Source organism: Hippocampus comes, unplaced genomic scaffold (genome assembly GCF_001891065.2).
Source record: "Hippocampus comes isolate QL1 unplaced genomic scaffold, H_comes_QL1_v1.1 scaffold123, whole genome shotgun sequence".
In the NCBI taxonomy this organism is placed as follows: Eukaryota; Metazoa; Chordata; class Actinopteri; order Syngnathiformes; family Syngnathidae; genus Hippocampus; species Hippocampus comes.
This window is the reverse complement of record NW_017804997.1, coordinates 46,600-65,499: the sequence shown is the minus strand read 5'-3', so window position 1 is coordinate 65,499 and position 18,900 is coordinate 46,600. Positions and strand designations below refer to the sequence as shown.

General features: G+C 42.3%; 2 protein-coding genes across 3 annotated transcripts in view; one reads left to right on the top strand and one right to left on the bottom strand.

The window, feature by feature from the left end:
• mvb12ba (multivesicular body subunit 12Ba) overlaps positions 1–18,752 on the top strand; it is a 29,553-nt gene extending 10,801 nt beyond the window's left edge. For both annotated transcript variants that reach the window (XM_019894497.1, XM_019894488.1), the window contains 6 exons: positions 1,695–1,824; positions 4,131–4,274; positions 5,500–5,594; positions 7,968–8,023; positions 17,458–17,517; positions 17,983–18,752. In XM_019894497.1, coding sequence (XP_019750056.1) covers positions 1,695–1,824; positions 4,131–4,274; positions 5,500–5,594; positions 7,968–8,023; positions 17,458–17,517; positions 17,983–18,069 — 572 coding nt within the window. In that variant the 3' untranslated portion in view covers positions 18,070–18,752. The remainder of the gene's footprint in view (positions 1–1,694; positions 1,825–4,130; positions 4,275–5,499; positions 5,595–7,967; positions 8,024–17,457; positions 17,518–17,982) is intronic.
• LOC109530618 (uncharacterized) lies at positions 8,479–15,946 on the bottom strand. Its single transcript, XM_019894475.1, has 2 exons — positions 10,877–15,946; positions 8,479–9,697 (listed from the first exon to the last, which is right to left on the bottom strand). Exons 1-2 carry the CDS (start codon positions 15,149–15,151, stop codon positions 9,122–9,124), a joined length of 4,851 nt encoding a protein of 1,616 aa, XP_019750034.1. The 5' UTR covers positions 15,152–15,946; the 3' UTR covers positions 8,479–9,121.
• Positions 18,753–18,900: the final 148 nt, after the last annotated feature.

Here is an 18,900-nt window from a genome sequence, read left to right as displayed (position 1 = left end):
AAAAAAATATTTTGTCACACAACAGCTGCTTTAACAGCTCTTTTTATGGAATCAAAACAGAGCAATATAACATTATAAAGTGCATATCTAAGGTAAACTAGTACTCAGCCTATAGTGGATTTAAGCCATGGTTGCATACTTCGTTTTTCTCAAGTTTGCTTTGACACAGCAGTCAGGCTATGTTGATTCTGTTGGTCCTTCTTGCTCGGAAGTCTCTCTACGGTTTTGTGTAGACATCATTTCGGATGACTACACTTGGTTAGATGAACACTGGAGACGTTTTATTTTCAGTGTCTTCGCTAGGTCACTACCACTGCACCGCTGAACTCTCGAGGTGCCTCGGCGCTCCGTCGCTGTCAGACGAACACAGAGAAGCTCCACCCGCTTTATTTATATGGCCACGGAACACTGTAACCTTCCACACAAAATAGTTCCAAACAAGTAACAATCGCGTCAGTTTCAGCTTGAGTCAAGCTGTGGACAATGTTGACAGGCTTGCATGCAGTAGCCATACTTCAGCAAATTTGTTCTTCGTCGTGTTATCCATTTTCTTCGCTTTGAAATTATCCGTAGCTGTCTGTCTGAGACGAGGGGGCGGAGTACTCACGTCAGCTGCGTGCTTGGCCATTCAGTGGTATTTCAGACTCGACGTGCTATGATGATAGCTCAGTTTACGACTGCAAAACATACAGGTAACTTTGGTCTTGTCAGTGGAACAAGCTGGCAACTTTTTAAAAGTAGATTTTCCATTCATAAACTCTTAAATTATCCGTTTTTGGTGTCTCGCGCTGCCGTGACTGGCAAAACAAACGTGCGTGGACGTGCAGCGCGGTTGTTGTTTTGTTTCTGGTTTATTTATAGAGCAACGTAACATCCGCTGTGATGTCTGCCGCGTTAATCTCGCGAGAAAAAATGTAATCCCGTTAAAATTCATTTAAATTAATGCCAATAAAAACGTGCTAAACTGACAGCTCTTATATAATTTTTATTTATTTTGATTTTTTTTCCGGAATTTTCAGGAAAGTCCATTCTTTATTTCAATGAATATCATTCTCAAAGTCAATGCTGATTTCTTGTTCGCATGTCATTGAGATTTTACATTGACTTCAGTTTTATCACTAGCGATGTTTTTAAAATGAATCATGTCTTCTATTTAAATTTACATCTAATTCTTTTTGTATCTGTAGTCTTACAGTAAACGCCAAATGTGGTATCATGAAACATTTTAAAGCAGGCTTTGGGCGGGTAGAATCGCATAAGCTGACATGCTTGCTCTGCAAGTAACATGGTTTATTCCGAGTACTTTCACAACTCGGAAGCTTATGAAAACACCATGCCGTTTGGCAATAATTTTTCTTCAATTAACATGTTTAAGATCAAGAGGACTCAGAATCGAAATCTCAATTAAATTTGCACTAATTGCACAGCCTAACTCTGCCCAAGCAATTTTCTAGGGATTCGACTTATTTTTGAGGCCATTGAAAATAAAAGAACTGGTGGGTACCAAACCAGGGCCAATGTTAAAACTGGAATTTATCACGGCAAGTTTTGATTTAAGAGTCAGGTTGCTGAGAGTGGCTCATCAAGTCGTCAGGAGTACATGTGATCTAACCCTTAACCAAATTGTCTTTTTTGATTCATATAAAATTAAAATCAAGATGGTATCTGATTTGTTTTCTTGTTTTGTCGTTTAGAGGAACAGGCATTCAGGAAGAGGCGACTCTGTATCAAGTTTATTCCACGAGACTCTACAGAGGCAGCCATCTGTGATATTCGTATCCTGGGAAGATCAAAGCAGGCTCCCCCACAGTTCACCTTTATTGGGTTAGTTTCTTTCTTTGTTTTTTGCACAAAATGTTTTATTGCAATTGTACTAATCAATACACACACAAATGTCCCCACAAGCACCCTAGTGTGTGTGTGTGTGTGTGTGTGTGTGTGTGTGTGTGTGTGTGTGTGTGTGTGTGTGTGTGTGTGTGTGTGTGTGTGTGTGTGTGTGTGTGTGTGTAAAAATTCCTCATCTCACCCCTCGGGTGGTGTCCGTCCCATATCCAGCTCGGGTCGTCTACCAGAGGCCAGGAAGCTTGAGGGTTCTGCGCAGTATTCTTGCTGTTCCCAGCACTGCGCTGTTCTGGACTGAGATGTCCGAGGTTGTTCCCGGGATCTGTTGCAACCACTCATGTAGTTTGGGGGTCACTGCCCCGAGTGCTCCGACCACCACAGGCACGACTGTCACCTTAACCTACCAGGCTCTCTCCAGCTCCTCTCTGAGCCCTTGGTATTTCTCTAGTTTCTCGTGTTCCTTCTTTCTGATGTTTCCATCACTTGGGACCGCTACATCCACTGCAACGGCTTTCCTTTGCCTTTTATCGATGATCACGATATGCGGTTGGTTCGCCATTACCATCTTGTCAGTCTGTATCTGGAAGTCCGACAGGATCTTCGCTCTGTCATTTTCCACGACCTTCGGAGATGTTTCCCATTTTGACCTTGGGGTTTCCAGTCCATAGTCCGCGCAGATGTTTCGGTAGACGATGCCAGCGCGTTCCATGTAGGCTTTCCCTGCCAGCATCTTATACCCTGCAGTTATGTGTTGGATCGTCTCAGGTGCCTCTTTGCACAACCTACACCTTGGGTCTTGTCTGGTGTGGTATATCTGGGCCTCAATGGCTCTGGTGCTCAGGGCCTGCTCCTGAGCAGCCAGAATGAGTGCCTCTGTGCTGTCCTTCAGGCCAGCCTTCTCTAGCCACTGAAAAACCAAAGTGTTTCATTGCACAAAATAAATGTTTCAGAAAAGAACTGTACACAGTTCAATATAAGTGCAATATAAAATAAAGCATTAGCAATATATTTGTAGAATCAATTTCATAAATTAGCAATAGCATAGAAAACACAGCGTAAAGTGGCTGTGCTATTTACAATGGTCACAGGTTTTTCACGTATGTTTATTCAGCAGCCTGACAGCATTCGGTAGGAATGAGTGGCGGTATCCCTCCCTCTTGCAGCGCGGGGGTAACAGTCTCTGGCTGAATGAGCTACCCAGTGCTGTCAGGGCGGGCTGGAAGGGGTGGGAGGGACTGTCCATCATAACTTTTAGTTTAGCGAGCATCCTCCTGTTGCCCACCTCCTCCAGAGTGTCCAGGGAGCAGCCCTGGACAGTTTAACGCCTTAGTGCAGGGACCTTTGGCATTCCTTCTCTTGAACAATCCTCTTCAAATCTGGTTTGTATTGCGTTGTTGCCACTCGAAACAGGCACTGTCGACATACGAGCTGCAGTGGTTACTTACTACTTGGGGTCAGCTTGCTACATATTTGACCAAAGACTTTTGAAGCGACGAACCACCCGCGATCGACCCAATCGCGCACGTGCAAGCATATACGCATGCACGCACACACGCGGACGCCCAACCTCGCACACGTGCGCATACGCAAGCACGCATGCACGTCGAGATGAGCGACAGCTGAAACGTCACTGAACATGAATGAAATCGAAACACACAGACACACAGTTTTTTTCGCCCCCATTTCCTCCTCCCACCCCTTGCGGTCGACTTGGGACCAGTCCGCTGGCTCCCGGTCGATCGCGATTGACGTATTGGGCGCCCCGGCCTGAAAATCAGAGGTAATTCGCTGACTAGCTTAGCACCGTTGTTTGCGCATGAGCGGTGATTCATTTGCCCTGTATGTCAATCAAGTAATGGGATTGATGATAGGCTGACATTGTAAATTCTGCTGTACATGGCGCCATTGTTTGAATGGCAGCGCCACCGCGGAAGTGGGGGGGGGTGGGGGGGGGGAGTTCGACGCTTGTCATGTGAAAGCCCGAGAGCCGCATTGAACCAGCTAAAGAGCAGCATGTGGCTCGCGAGCCGTGGGTTGGCCACCCCTGTTCTACAATAACATTTTAAAAATCGAAATCACGATTACATTTCGATTAATCATCCAGCCTTATTAGTTTCTCACCTGCTTGAGTCCACAATCAAGTTTGTGGCTATTTTTGTGCAGGCAGACTTTTAGTAAATCAGGCCCGAAGCATCATAAATGCACATTACAGTTCATGCTTTTTAGGTTTAACTCTTTTTATTTTTGATATTGGATGCGTAACCATGACTTTCTTTTTTTTTTGACAGAGAGCTAAACAACATGGGTATCTGGTATCGTATGGGAACTGTGCCGCGAACTCAAGACTCCTCTCACTCATCAGTCGTGACTGATGTCCAGAATGTGAATTCTACCTCCACTTCACCTCCTGTCCCACCAGCTTCAGTGACAAAGTATGCACAATCATATTTGTCTCTTAATGTTGATTTGTTTGTTGATTTTTTTTTTCATATAAGGTTTTCCCTGTTTTTCTACAATGTACTGTGGAAACTCCTCACAACTGGTTCATTTGAAAAAAAAATTATATATATAAAGTTTATGTGTGTGTGTGTGTGTGTGTGTGTGTGTGTGTGTGTGTGTGTGTGTGTGTGTGTGTGTATACACACACCGTATTTTCCGCACTAAAAGGCGCATTGGATTATGAGGCGCACCTTCAATGAATGGGCTATTTTTTAATTTTTTCCATACGCTGGATTATAAGAAGCAATCTACAATGCATCCACTAGATGGAGCTACGCCTCGATGTTCAACTCGAGAGACGTTCATGACCGCCTCTGAAAAACGTAAATTTACTTCAATGAAACTACAAAAATTGAAAATAATGCATCAAAACAGAAAATCAAGCGAGGAAATCACAAAATGAATTCTATTTTCACTCATGGTCCGATATCGTCTTCCATCGTAAATCAAGCTTCGGCCGCACATAGAGCTGAACCAATCAGAAGCGATAATGGTTGAACCAATAAGAGGAATCTCCAATCTGATTGGCTAAAAGGAGAACCAGGGATTTCAGTAGTGCGTGCGTGCGTGTGGTCGACGCCATTACTCGAGGTTCTTAGAGCATTGGATGAAATAATCTTTGCGTGAGTAACACATCGAAGCTGAAATCTGTCTGATTGCACACCAAAAAAATTAACCCACAAATGACTGGAAGCCACGCAACCAAGACACAACTACTACTGCTATTTCTGCGACTACTGCTAACTACTACTACTGCTACTACCACGACAACGACTACTACTGCTACTACTGCTTCAGATACTACTACTACTACTACTACTGCTTCTGCTCCTACTAACTACCACTACAATGGCGACGACTACTACTTCCGCCGCTGCCACCACCGCCATGACCACCACTTTGATTAATACTACTACTTCTTTCTTCTCTTCTAAATTTTGGATGTTAGTCTGAGTTCTAATTTTAATTGATACAAGTCGCACCTGAGTAGTCGTCGCAGGCTAAGTGGTACAATGAAAAAAATGTGTGACTTGTAGTCCGAAAAATGTGGTACTTCTGTATCTGTAGCTAAATAGACCAATTGAGTTTTAGTCACCACAGAGTAAATAAATAAACATGTTGTTGTTGTTTTTTAATTTTTCCTTTTTTTGCCCACAGGCATTTTTCCATGACTCTCCCTGCCAGTTTCAGAGGAAAAAATCCTACTCGACCAGATTACGAGCACCAAAATTCCAACCTCTACGCAATCTCTGGTTTGATATTCAACATCTCTCCAAAGTTTAAACTGGAATTTGTCCCAGTCTTTCTGCACTGGGCAAATTATATTTGTCATTTTTTTCCAGATTAACTTCTCCAAAAGATTAGCCACTGGGGAATTCACTTTGAGCGTGACAGCATCATAGTGGTGCTTGTTCCCGCTAATTGTGATTGAAACGCTTTCCTGTTGTCGTTTGGGTCTGTGTGTGTTGAAATTGGGAGACACATGGAACAGCCCAAAACCTACAAAAAAGTATTTTGGAGCCATATACTAAACCTTCAAAATAAGATCAAAATGGCAGACGTCCTGTTATCAGCCATTTTGACTTTATTTAGAAATTCAGCCTCGTTTTCGGCCTTTTATAGTGGTTTTATTTCGGCAAACTTCTGATCATCTTCAAACTTTGCATGTTTCATCTCAAGATATTTAATCTGAACATTTTGTGAAATCTTTTTATTTCGTCGTATGTTGTCGCCGAAGCCATTTGCTGTTTCCGTTTTTGAGCATCTAAACCTGAGCTCGCCCTCCAAATTTTTAATATTCACTGGTGGACATTTCACTGTGAAAATCAAAATGAAAAGGCAAAAAAAGTCTTTGGGAGCCGTATGTTCAATCAAACAGGAAATCTGCCCTTTTGACCTTATTCTGGAGTTGGGCACCATTTTGGGGCTTTTGTCGGTTTTATTTTAATGAATGTGTCTTCCAAAATGAATTTGATACTCTTCAAACTTCGGCTGCTTCATCTAAACATGTTTAAGATGAAAAGTTAGTGAAATCTTTTTATTTTATCGCACGCTGTTGCCCAAGAGATTGCCCTTTCCAAAGAAAAATGATGCTGTTTTTGACAGTCTAAAACCCAGGCACATACTCATGAAGGCCTGGCAAAATCTTGAGATGGTGCAGCCTATGTTTGAAGTCACTCGGGTGAAATCTGTAGTACAATTTGGCAAAAAAGGATGACCCATATAAATGTGTAAAAATTGTCCAAATTCGGATGTTCAAATACTCATAGCTGGCTTCCTGTACATTTTATAGTATGGCTACCAAATGTTTTTTTGTTTGTTTGTTTGTTTGTTTTTTTACAGCTGAGCGTTCTATATGTGCCTGCTAATTTTTATAGCCGTCAGTCACACATAAGGCTCCAAATAAATCTCTGTATGGGGGAATACAGATCCTTTTTTTCTGTACTCGTTATGTACACGAAGAAAATATCAAATATTTCGCCAGGCTTGATGTGAGTCGATAAGGTTCATGTTCAGGGTCTCCAAAATGTTATTCTTTTTGGAGAAGAGTAATAATTCTTATATCTGATCAGTGAGTCTGGGATCTTGGACTTGTTTGCAGATGAAGAAAAGAAGAAAAAAAAGGCAGGAAGTAGGAAATCAAAACCTTTGTCGGATTGTCGTTGCTCAGACCCTGTACGGTGACAGAATCCTGCCAACGCCACCATGGGTGGTTTTCGTGGCTTTCAGACGGAAGCGAGGCCGGCTTATGCATCTCCTTATCCTTTGAGCAGCTGAGTGGTCACGGCTAACTTGCCACTGGTGGGTTAAGGGACGAGAGCCCAAAACTCAAGAGAGTTGGAAGTTTCATTGCGAGTGGTTGCAGGGGGGGGAGAGAGAGAGAGAGAGAGAGAGCTAAATAAAGATTGCCACAGAGCGAGAGGTCTTTCAAAAGACAAGCATGGTCAGTGAGAGAGCTTGGGTCCAAAAGGGAAGTCCCTTTTCTCTTCAGACAGGCAAATGTGCAAATTTTCCACCCCTCAGCTCAAATTTTAGGTGAGACTCAAATCCTCTGTCAAATTAAAGTTAGATCTGAGTCAATTTAATTCTTCTTTTAAAACCACGTGCATGTCACAATTCAGAACTTGCATCAAGTTCACACCGAGGCTGGAAACATCTCATTTTGAATCCATCCGAAGTTCATGCATGCAGGATATAAGTTGGACAATATATCGACACCTGGTCCACTTGCACTCTATTCGTTACACATACTGTATATAGACGGCAAAATAAACTTAGTGACATTGTGTCTTAATGGGCTTATGGGAGGACTAATATCGATGCAATTCACACAGAATGTCAGTCATGCATGTCCTTTATCCCCTGCCCATACCTGCTAAACAGCGCTTACACTTGTCTGTGAAAGTAATATTATATTGGCGTTGAATCAGCAAAAATGTGGCCGATTTTTTTTTTTTTCATTATTTCTTGATTTATTTATTTTCTTTCAAGGCCTTAATCAGCCAATATTATAGTCCAGCTGATTAGTCGGTCAGGCGCTACTCATTTTACTCACTCCATAACACAAAGTTGTGATGTATTATTGCAAAAGCTGACTATAGAATATCTTTATCTGTGTCTTTCAGCAATGGACGGCGTGCCCTTCATGATCTCTGAGAAGTTTTCATGTGCCTCATCAGATGTAAGTTTTTCAAATCCTTTTCAGTAAATCTACATATTGTTGATGTACAGACGCTCCCCAGCTAACGAACGAGATACGTTCCGAAGGATCGTTCGTTAGCTGAATTCGTTCGTAAGTTGCTTCAGTGCTATATTTTGTATGGAATGTATGTTTCAGGCTTATATAAGTGTGTTTAAGGTTTATATAAGTATAATAAAATGAAGTTTAACTTACTTTTGGAAGATGTACTCGAAGGCTGAAGGAGATGATGGACGATTGCACAGTTTTCTTCTTTTTCTCATCATAAATGATGCAGTAGCACTGTATGGCATCATTCATTTGATTTCCAACTGTAGCGGCAACTTTTTATCCTTTTGTCGCTACGTCAGCAGGGCATGTAGGTTTCTGACTCGTGCTTTTCTTCGACGGACCTTTCCTTTCCACGACGACTACAAGGAAAACATGAGGCCGCCATCTTTGATCCAAAAAAGAGGATTCGCTTTATTTTCTTGAACACAAATCGAGGCTTTATCAAAAACAAAAAAAAAACAAACTTCTACAATACACCCAAACGAAATACGAAATCAGTTCACATGAAGTACGAAATACATAAACACGAAGTACGGTCAAAAATAAGGTGTTGCTCCATGCCCTACTGTCTTCCTAATCATGCTTACGTAAATCTAGCCTCTCAACAGACTGAATACAGGACAACCAATGGAGCCCAGATCCTTCGATATTCTTAATAAATTTGTTCTAAATAAAATATCAAATATAAACCAAACGGCTTGCATCTATTAAATTCTAATTATTCAAAAAGCTACATATATATATAATTCAACCAAAATTTCCTTATGGCTCTAACATTCCGGCCCCTAATTGTCTTTGTGAACATAAACAATTACCAAATTAGTAAATCAGAGCCATGAGCTGCAAAAACAAATAACAACAATGAATTGTTCGAGAATGTCCATTGTACAAGTGACTCTTCCCGTCACGTCAGGAACTCTTTTCTTAAAGTCCAAAAACAAAAAAGTTTGGAGTCAGAGGTTACCAGCACATGACTCACCGGTGGAGACCAGCCTTTACCGCTGTCTCATGAAAGTGACAAACAAAATTTTACATGTCCCCTTCAACCAACAAACAAAGTTTGGTTACAGGACGCAAGAACACGCCACTGCTGGATTTCACTCTGGCTTGGCGTACTTGTCCTTTGACGTCCTTAATAGTCTCGACTACACGTCCCATCATCCATGAATTTCGTGGGGCTGAGTCGTTCACAATGAGGACGATGTCGTCTTCACTGATATTCCTCTGTGGACGAGACCACTTTTGTCTCTTTTGTAAGTCCGGTAAGTACTCTTTAGTCCAGCGACGCCAGAACAAGTCCGCAAGATACTGGACCTGGCGCCATCTGCGACGAGAGTAGACATCCTTCCTGTCAAATAATCCTGGAGGCAATGATGTTTTGGCCTTCATCAGCAATAGATGATTGGGGGTCAACGCTTCCAAGTCATTTGGGTCTGTAGAGATTCTTGAGATGGGGCGACTATTTATAATAGCCTCGACTTCACACAGTAGGGTATGCAGTCCTTCCTCATCCACTGCTTGCTGGTGAAGTATTGAACTGAGAATTTTCCTCAGTGTCCTTATCTGCCTTTCCCATATTCCTCCAAAATGGGAAGCGTAAGGAGGGTTGAATATCCATGTGATTCCTTTTTGCAACATGACACTTTGAATTATTGTGTTGTCTAAGGACTGCACTGCTTCTCGGAGTTCCCTTTCAGCACTGACAAAGTTTTTTCCATTGTCAGAACGTATCAACTTGACTTGTCCTCTTCTTGCTATGAACCTGCGTAGCGCATGAATACAGGAATCGGTGTCTAATGAATTTGCCACTTCGACATGTACAGCTCTCACTGTCAAGCAAGTAAAAATCACACCGTATCTTTTCACCATGGCCCTACCTCTCTTGATTTCAAATGGACCAAAGTAGTCCACACCAACACTTGTGAAAGGTGGTTCATCTGGTGTAAGTCTCTCACTGGGAAGGTCCGCCATGAGCTGACTTTCTGGTTTTCTATGGTGACGTCTGCAGGTTACACACCGGTAGAGTACTTTCCTGACAGCTGCATGGGATTTCAATATCCAATACTTCTGCTGAACCTCTGCCAAAACATGATTTCTACCACTGTGTCCAAGCTTTTCATGAACAGATTTAAGGATAAGAGTGGTGATGTGCAAATCACTAGCCAAAATTACAGGATGCTTTGATTCCTCTTGCATCGATGCTTTGTTCAATCTGCCACCCACTCTAAGAACGCCATCTTGGAAAACTGGCGAAAGCCGGTAGAGAGAGCTATCCTTTGAAACAAGCTTTCCCTCTCCAAGCATAGCAATTTCTTTGGGGAACCTGGCTGCTTGACTGAAGCGTATAACTGACCTTTCAGCTTCTTCCATGTCACCTACAGAGAGGGGATTTGTGTGAAACTTTGCCTTGAAGTCTCTCATTTGTTTTTTAAGCCTTTGACTGTCTACATTTTCCTCTTTGGCAGATGTCAATTCCTTTCTTTTTGAAGAGAAGAGTTTCAGTATCTGTTTCAATCTAAGGATCCATGCAACTGCTCGCTTTAGTCGATACCAGCTTGAGTAATGGTGAATGAGTTGATGTGTCACGTTAATGCTTTCCTCTGCAGCAGATGCATATACTGATACTTCTTTCACCTCAGGATCGTTAGTGATAGCTTGGTGAACATTGTCTGGCACTGCTGGCCACTCAGACTCTGGCTTTGATATGAAGTCTGGACCCATGATCCATGTCTTTGCTTTGAGAAAGACATCAATCGTCAGCCCTCTCGAAGCGTAGTCTGCTGGGTTGGCAGATGTGTTCACATATCTCCACTGTGATGTTTCTGTTCTGTCTCTAATTGCAGCTACTCGATTAGCGACAAATGTACGATATCTCGTAGTTTCATTTTTAAGGTACTGGAGGACTGATGTGCTGTCCGTCCAAAAGATAGAGTCTGTCAAGTTAATGTCCAACTCAGCTCTTATCATCTTATCCATTCTTGCTGCTACAACTGCAGCAGTCAGTTCAAGTCGGGGAATAGTCACTGGCTTCAAAGGTGTAACTCTAGCTTTTCCCATGATGAAGGCGCAGTGAGTCTGGTTCTGACAGTTTCTTGAGACCAGGTAGGTGGCTACACCATACCCTTTCTCGCTGGCGTCTGCAAAATGGTGAAGCCGTGCTGAAGTAATTTCTCCAAAGTTGGCTGGTTTAATGCATCTTTTTACTTCAAAGGTGGTTAAGTGGTCTAAGGTCATCACCCACTGTTGCCACTGCATAGCCAGTGCCTCTGGCATGTCATCGTCCCATGCATGCTTTGTCCTACATAGTTCCTGCAGAATGTGCTTCACCGGGAGGATAATTGGAGCCAAGATACCAAGCGGATCATAAATAGTGCTGACCATTGAAAGCACTCCTCTTCTTGTGAGTGGTTTGCTTTGTATGCAGACCCTGAACTGCAATGTATCTGCCTCCACACACCACTGGACTCCTAAAGCTCTTTCGATTGGCAAACAATCATTCTCCAGATCCAGCATCTTGACTTTATCGGCTCTTTCCTCCTCACGTACTGATGCGAGCACGCTTTTGCTATTGGAAACCCACTTTGTGAGTTTGAAGCCACCAGCAGCACACATAGCCTCTAGGTCTTGTATGAGAGCAATTGCCTGTTTCTCAGTGCCAACAGATTTTAGGCAATCATCTACATAAAAGTTTCTCAAAATGGTGTTGGCAGCTGTTGAGCTGAAATGTGCTTGATTGTCTTCCGCGCACTTTCTTAATGCATAACTCGCACAACTTGGCGACGAGGTTGCACCAAAAATGTGGACGACCATTCTGTATTTTTTTAATTGCTGACTGAGGTCTCCCTGCGGCCACCACAGAAACCTCAACACATCAGCATCTTCCTGGGGAACTTTGACCTGATTAAACATACCTTCGATGTCAGCCATGAAGGCTATTGGTTCCTGCCTGAATCTTGTTAGTACTCCTATGAGAGAGCTTGTCAAGTCAGGCCCTTGCAATAAACATGAATTTAGGGAGGTGCCTCGATATGTGGCAGCACAATCAAAAACCACCCGTAATTTATGCTTTGTTGGGTGGTAAACCCCATGATGTGGGATGTACCACGTCCTCTTGTTACTTTTACGATCATCTTCTGTAGGAACCTCCTGAGCATAGCCATTCGTCAACGTTTGTGCCATGAATTTAGAGTAATCCTGATGAAGCTGCGGGTTCTTTATCAGTTTCCGTTTCAAACATTCTGCTCTCTGTACTGCAAAGACACTATTATCTGGGAAAACTATGTCTTTGTTCTTAAAAGGCAGGCCAATGCTGTAATGGCCATCAACCATCTTCACTGAATTTGATACAGAGTCCATGAACTGTTTGTCTTCAAATGACATTTCCAATTTTTCAGCCATATCATGTTCTGGGAAGTCCAACTTTATTTGTCGCTCAGTGAGCTCCTCTAATGTTGCCACTGAGATCCTGTTTACTGTTACTCGAGGCCACTCAGAACTCTCCCCACTGGCATTTTCTTCCTTCAGAGGACCATTGATAGTCCACCCTAGGAGAGTCTTGACTGCATATGGCCCATTCCCATCACTGTTTATGACTTTCCACGGCTCAAGTGCCTTTGGTACGTTTGTTCCGATTAACAAACCTATTTCTCCATCAATTCTTTTTAGTTGAACATCTCTTAAGTATGGCCATCGATCCACATCACTTTGTTGTGGGATGTTCTCTTTTCTAAATGGGATTTTAGACTGTGTAAAAACCTTTGGAAGCTTGATAAAGTTATCTTCATCCACAGCACTGACTTCCAGTCCCATGACGACATTGGTACTGACAATCCCTTCTTTTCCCATGGTTCGAAGCAAGATATTTGTCTTTTTTCCTGTTGTCATAAGGTTCCTCATTAGCTCCTCTGTACAGAAGGTTCCAGTGCTTCCTGGGTCGAGAAACGCATATGCTTCAACTGTTCTGTTGCTCCTCAAACACCTGACTTTCACTGGAACGATTGACAGGGCACAGGCTGCTTCTCCGGCCCCAGTACAACCACAAGTTTCATTGTCGGTGGAAGCTGAACTTTGGACGGTTTGTTGGGTTATCTGGCTCTCCTCCGCAGAGAAAGCAGACTCCTCTCGATCAAAATGCAGGATGGTGGGATGCTTTTTAGAACATGTTTGACAGATCTGTTTTTGCTTACAGCCTTTACTTAAATGTCCCTGTTTTAAGCATCCAAAGCACAGGCCTTTAGACTTCAGAAAATCAAGCTTTTCTTTGTTTGGCTTTTGCTTGATTATTCTACAACAATCCAAGGTGTGTCCTTTCTTTTGGCAAAATACACATTGCTTTTCAATTCCATCGGCGGATGTGTTCCCTTTTGCCTGCTCGGATGAGCTCGTGTCAGATGTGACATCAGTAGCAAAAACACTTTTCTTTTCCTTGTGTCTTTTAGCATTTTCCCTTTTTTCCTTTTCATGCCTTTGTTTTGGTGAGGCAGGTTCTTGTATGTTGCCAAACAACGGATGGGAAGCAATTTTTGCCTGTTTGTCGACAAAATTTACCACATCTGTGAACCTGACTTTCTTTCCTGACTTTTCCTGAATGTCACATGCGACTCCTCTCCATTTTTCCTTTATCTTAAATGGGAGTTTAGATATAATTATGCGCATGTTGGTCGTGCTGTCCATCTCATTCATGTAATCCACACTATCTACTGTGTTGCAGCAGCTCGTGAGGAAAACAGCAAATTCTGTTAGTGCATCTCCATCTTCTGACCTAATGACAGGCCATTGCAATGCCTTCTGAATGTAGGCGGAGGCAATTGTATATTCATTTCCAAAATTCTTGCACAAAAGTCTTTTAGCCTCTACATAGCCTTTATCTGGGTTCATGTATGCACAACTGCGTACTAGAACTTTAGGCCTCCCTTGCGTGAATTGTTCAAGGAAATGTAGCCTATCTTTGTTACTCTCTGTCCTTTCTTCAATCCCGTGCTCAAAAGCTTTCAAAAAGAAACTAAATTCCAGCGGATTGCCACTAAATACTGGAATATTAATTGGTGGTAATGTAGACACCTTTTGTTGCTTCACCAAAAGTTTAGTGATCTCATTCTGTCGCTGCATAACAGTCAACAAATCTTGAACACCAACAGCGCTACCGTGATCTGTGCTTAACTGATTGCCAAACATGTCCCTCAACAGGTGAGGTCTATCACTCCTCCCTGTGTCACTATGACGCAAGGTGCTCTGTGCCCGATTACCATGACCCTTTTGGCCAAAATCGTCATGTTCTGACAGCACAGTACTGAAGCTACACTCACTACCTTGATCTGGACCTCTCTGGTTTACAGTCACATCTTCTCTGAATGCAACGTTAGCGGGACAATCTGATTCTTTGACAGTTAGCACCTCTAGCTTTGCATTCACGGCAGCAATAGCGGTTTGCAACTCCAACTCCTCTCTTCTTGCCTTGAGCAGGGCCTCTTGTCTCTCAATTTCCACTCTTTTTTGTAATGTTCCTACACGTGCTAACAGAGCCGCCTTTTGAGCTTCTGCTTTGCAACTTGTTGCGGACACAGTAGAAGATACGGCAGAAGATACAACAGAAGACGGTCGGCTAGCATTTTGCCTTTTACTGTTCTGAGAATGTATCAACGAAACACTATCTGCAGGCTCGATCTCTGCGTCAAGTCTTTTTGCCTCATTTTCTTGCTTATTAACTTCTTGTAGCCAACTTTCACTCTTTTCCACAAAGGCATTCAAATACTTGGCTTTGGGCTCAAACCACTGGGCTTGGTCATCAAAAACTTGTGCATCACTCATCAGAGTTTTAACTGCGTCATTGGCTGCACAAAACTCAATGTACGTGGCTGCAAAGTCACCAGATATTATGGCATTCACATCTCCAGCATTGTTAGCATCATCCATAAGAGCCTCAATTTCCTTCATCTTCCTTGTAAGGTACCGTAACTTAGCTTTTCTTGCTCCTTTAAGCTGTTGAAGCTTGTCTTCTTGAGCTTTCGCTGTTAGTTTTGGTACTCTCTTAGTGGATGATTCGATTTCCATTTGCTCCATATTAATTGAGTTGCCTCGATACTTTCAACACGATGAATCCACTTACTTTTGCTTTGCAGGTCGCTGGATGACGTCATGCGATGTGCTTGTTCTTATGAAGCACGCCACAAATGTTGTCTTCCAATGTCCACGAAATGAAGTATTTCCAAAATATCGCGCCGTTGTCGATCCAAAGGTGCCGAGGAAAACCAAGCGGTCCTTTGACGGCGTTCGAAACAACAAGCCAATGTCCGTTCTTCCTCTTGCTCCTCCAACAGCGGCACACCAGCGAGCACGAATTGCCACCGTGTGTCGCGGGTCGTCTTTCGATCCTCTTGCGGAGCAACTTATTTTTGACTTAAGTGTAGCGGCAACTTTTTATCCTTTTGTCGCTACGTCAGCAGGGCATGTAGGTTTCTGACTCGTGCTTTTCTTCGACGGACCTTTCCTTTCCACGACGACTACAAGGAAAACATGAGGCCGCCATGTTTGATCCAAAAAAAGAGGATTCGCTTTATTTTCTTGAACACAAATCGAGGCTTTATCAAAAACAAAAAAAAACAAACTTCTACAATACACCCAAACGAAATACGAAATCAGTTCACATGAAGTACGAAATACATAAACACGAAGTACGGTCAAAAATAAGGTGTTGCTCCATGCCCTACTGTCTTCCTAATCATGCTTACGTAAATCTAGCCTCTCAACAGACTGAATACAGGACAACCAATGGAGCCCAGATCCTTCGATATTCTTAATAAATTTGTTCTAAATAAAATATCAAATATAAACCAAACGGCTTGCATCTATTAAATTCTAATTATTCAAAAAGCTACATATATATATAATTCAACCAAAATTTCCTTATGGCTCTAACACCAACCTTTGTGCAACGTTCAATATTTGGGTCTTGCTGCTCGAAGAGTGCGATGGCTTTATCTATGAGCGAAAACCCCTCGGCTAAGAGTTCCGTCTCAAACTTCTTCATGGGGACAGGCGCTTCCTCCTCCTCCTCCTCCTCTCACAGCGCTTCACGTCGGTATTAGCGGCGGAAAGAAGTACTACAGTACTCGGAAAAAGGCGCGCAATACAAAATCTAACTTACAGCATCTCTGTCCGAGAACATTTTTCGACATACCTGTACCCGCAAAAATGTTTGTATGTACTGTTGTTCATAACATGAATGTTCGTAAATCGGGGAGCGCCTGTACTGTAATTTAGTACCGTATTTTCCGCACTAAAAGGCACACTTAAAAGCCTTCCATTTTCTTAAAAGCTGACCGCGCACCTTAAAATATGAAAAGCCTTGTGTATGGTCATTACGGTAATATTTCGACCCCAAAAGGGCTCCTTGCGAGAGACATGCTTACAACACAGAGTTCAAACTTAAGGTGATTGGGTTACGCAGTTGAACACGGAAATAGAGCAACGGCAAGAGAGTTCAACGTGAACGAGTCAGTCGTTATAACTTGCTGGTGGTTAAGTGAACTGTGTCGTTGCTGCATTAAATAAGTTTTACTGACATCTGATCGTCGCTACATAAATCAGGGTGGAGTGTAGTGTTCTGTTGGCGTTTCCTTGAGCGTAGCTCCATCCAGTGGATGTATTGTAGATTGCGTTTTATAATACCCAACGTATGAAAAAACTTAGAAAATAGGCCATTCATTGAAGGTGCGCCTCAAAATCCAGTGCGCCTTTTAGTGTGGAAAATACGGTAATGAAAAAACATTAAGCTGTATTTATGTGTAAACGCATCGTGTACAAATCAGGACCCCCTATATAAACATTTTTTAACAAATGTAAACACAAATATCAAATATAAATTCTAACAATACAGTACTGTCAAGTAATCTAACGAAACAATATAAATGGAGAGCGTCAGCACCAGGTGAGGTCAAACGACCTGCCTGAGTCCTTCAGAAAGAAGATTGTTGCAGCTTATGGGTTTAGGAAGGAATTTAAGAATATCTCAAAAGTTTATGAAATCATTTCTTCCACTGTCTGGAAAAAATGGTGGACAAGTAGAAGACATTACAATTAATTGCCAGCTTGCCCTGGGTCTGGTCCTGCAACCAAGTTCACTTGGAGAGCGGAGAGTGGACACGTTAGGCACATGCTAAATACGTGTGTGTGCGTGTGTGTGCGTGTGTGTGTGTGTGTGTGTGTGTGTGTGTGTGTGTGTGTTACATCATATAACAGAGTTCAGCCTGTAGTTGGTAACAAGAAATTTCCAATTATTATGCGTAACATGACATTATTTGTAGAGATATTTCACATGACTGGGTGACTTGTCTGGCTTGTTCAATAAACATTGTCTTCCCGTTCAGTTGCAGCAGATGGATCTCATTGGTATTACGATCAAAACGTTGGCTGAAATTGAGAAAGAAGTGAGTATTTAAAGCATACTGATTTGATTGCAAAAAAAATGCTTGATTAGGAGCATGAAAGTTCATATATGGACGGGTCACATATCAAGTGTATTTTTACTTGCGGTATTTTTGTTTAGCAAACATACCATTGTGCTGAAGTCAGAAAAGGCTTTTGCGATACCCATGACCCGAACCCGGATAAGTCAGGAAAAAAATGGATGGATGGATGGATGGATTTGTAAATGTTACTGCACAAAGTGACAATTGCACTAAAGCTTGATTTGGAAAAAAATCCGATCAAATCGTAAGCACAATACCTGTCAGAAAAAAAATCCCAATTCAATATATATATATTTTTTTTTAATTGCTCAGCCCTAATGTCTCCACGATGCCGTGTATTCAACAAGGATAAGTAAAATGGACATAAAATGTCATGAGTGTTCTTGAATAAGCTTGGAATTTTAACAAACATTTCTTGATCAGTATGATTACAGTTTTCGTACTGAACACAGCGCTGCAGCACGGCTCCCTCCCAGTCCAACTCGGACAACCCTGAGCTCTGAGGCCTGATGGACCTGCTCAAGATCACTAATGGCCACCCCACTAGACTTTCACGTATACACTCCACTCATCCAGAACTGTATTGAGGGAAAAAAAATGTGGCAACACTGAATTTGTAGAAGCTGTTATGGTCCTTCTTTTCATTGTGCTGATCAAATGGCAGTGAGAAGCATTTTAACTGAGAAATACTGTAGAAGTTCAATGTGAAGAGAACCACTCTGAGTTGAAGCAAGTTTAAAATAGAACAGGAAAGCTCATTTGTCAAAATAACCAAGGAGACACATTTCATGATTTTACCTTGACATATGTTTTGTCTTTTTCATGTATGAGATAACCACATTTTATGTGATGGACTTAAAATAAATGAACTGTGATTTTATTGTCTGTTGAGCGATGATGATTGGTTTTCAAATCGTGGACCGCAATCTCAGTCCCCAATAAGTTAAGGTCTCATGTGGAGTTACGGTCAACTCCTGTTAAATAGCGGCAGGACAGTGGACCTCTGCTATTTGCAGGGACTGGGGTGGCCAGTGAATCGCAAAAAAGTGTCGAAATGACCGCAATTAAAATGCATTGGGGGTGTGATTCAAAATTTAACCCCAAATATTTAAAACATGCAAATTATGTTTTCTGTGTTTTCCATGACAACGGGGATTGGTTCACACTCCCCCCAAAAAAACAAAGCAAATGCCAAAAAAGAAACCCCCAATAAATAGAGCAAAACGTGAAGTATGCGGGGGTCCACGATAGCTACATCGTCTCTCAGCTCCCCTGCGCACGCGCACACACACACGCACACACACACGCACACACCTGCTGCTGCTTGCGAGTAGATGGGAT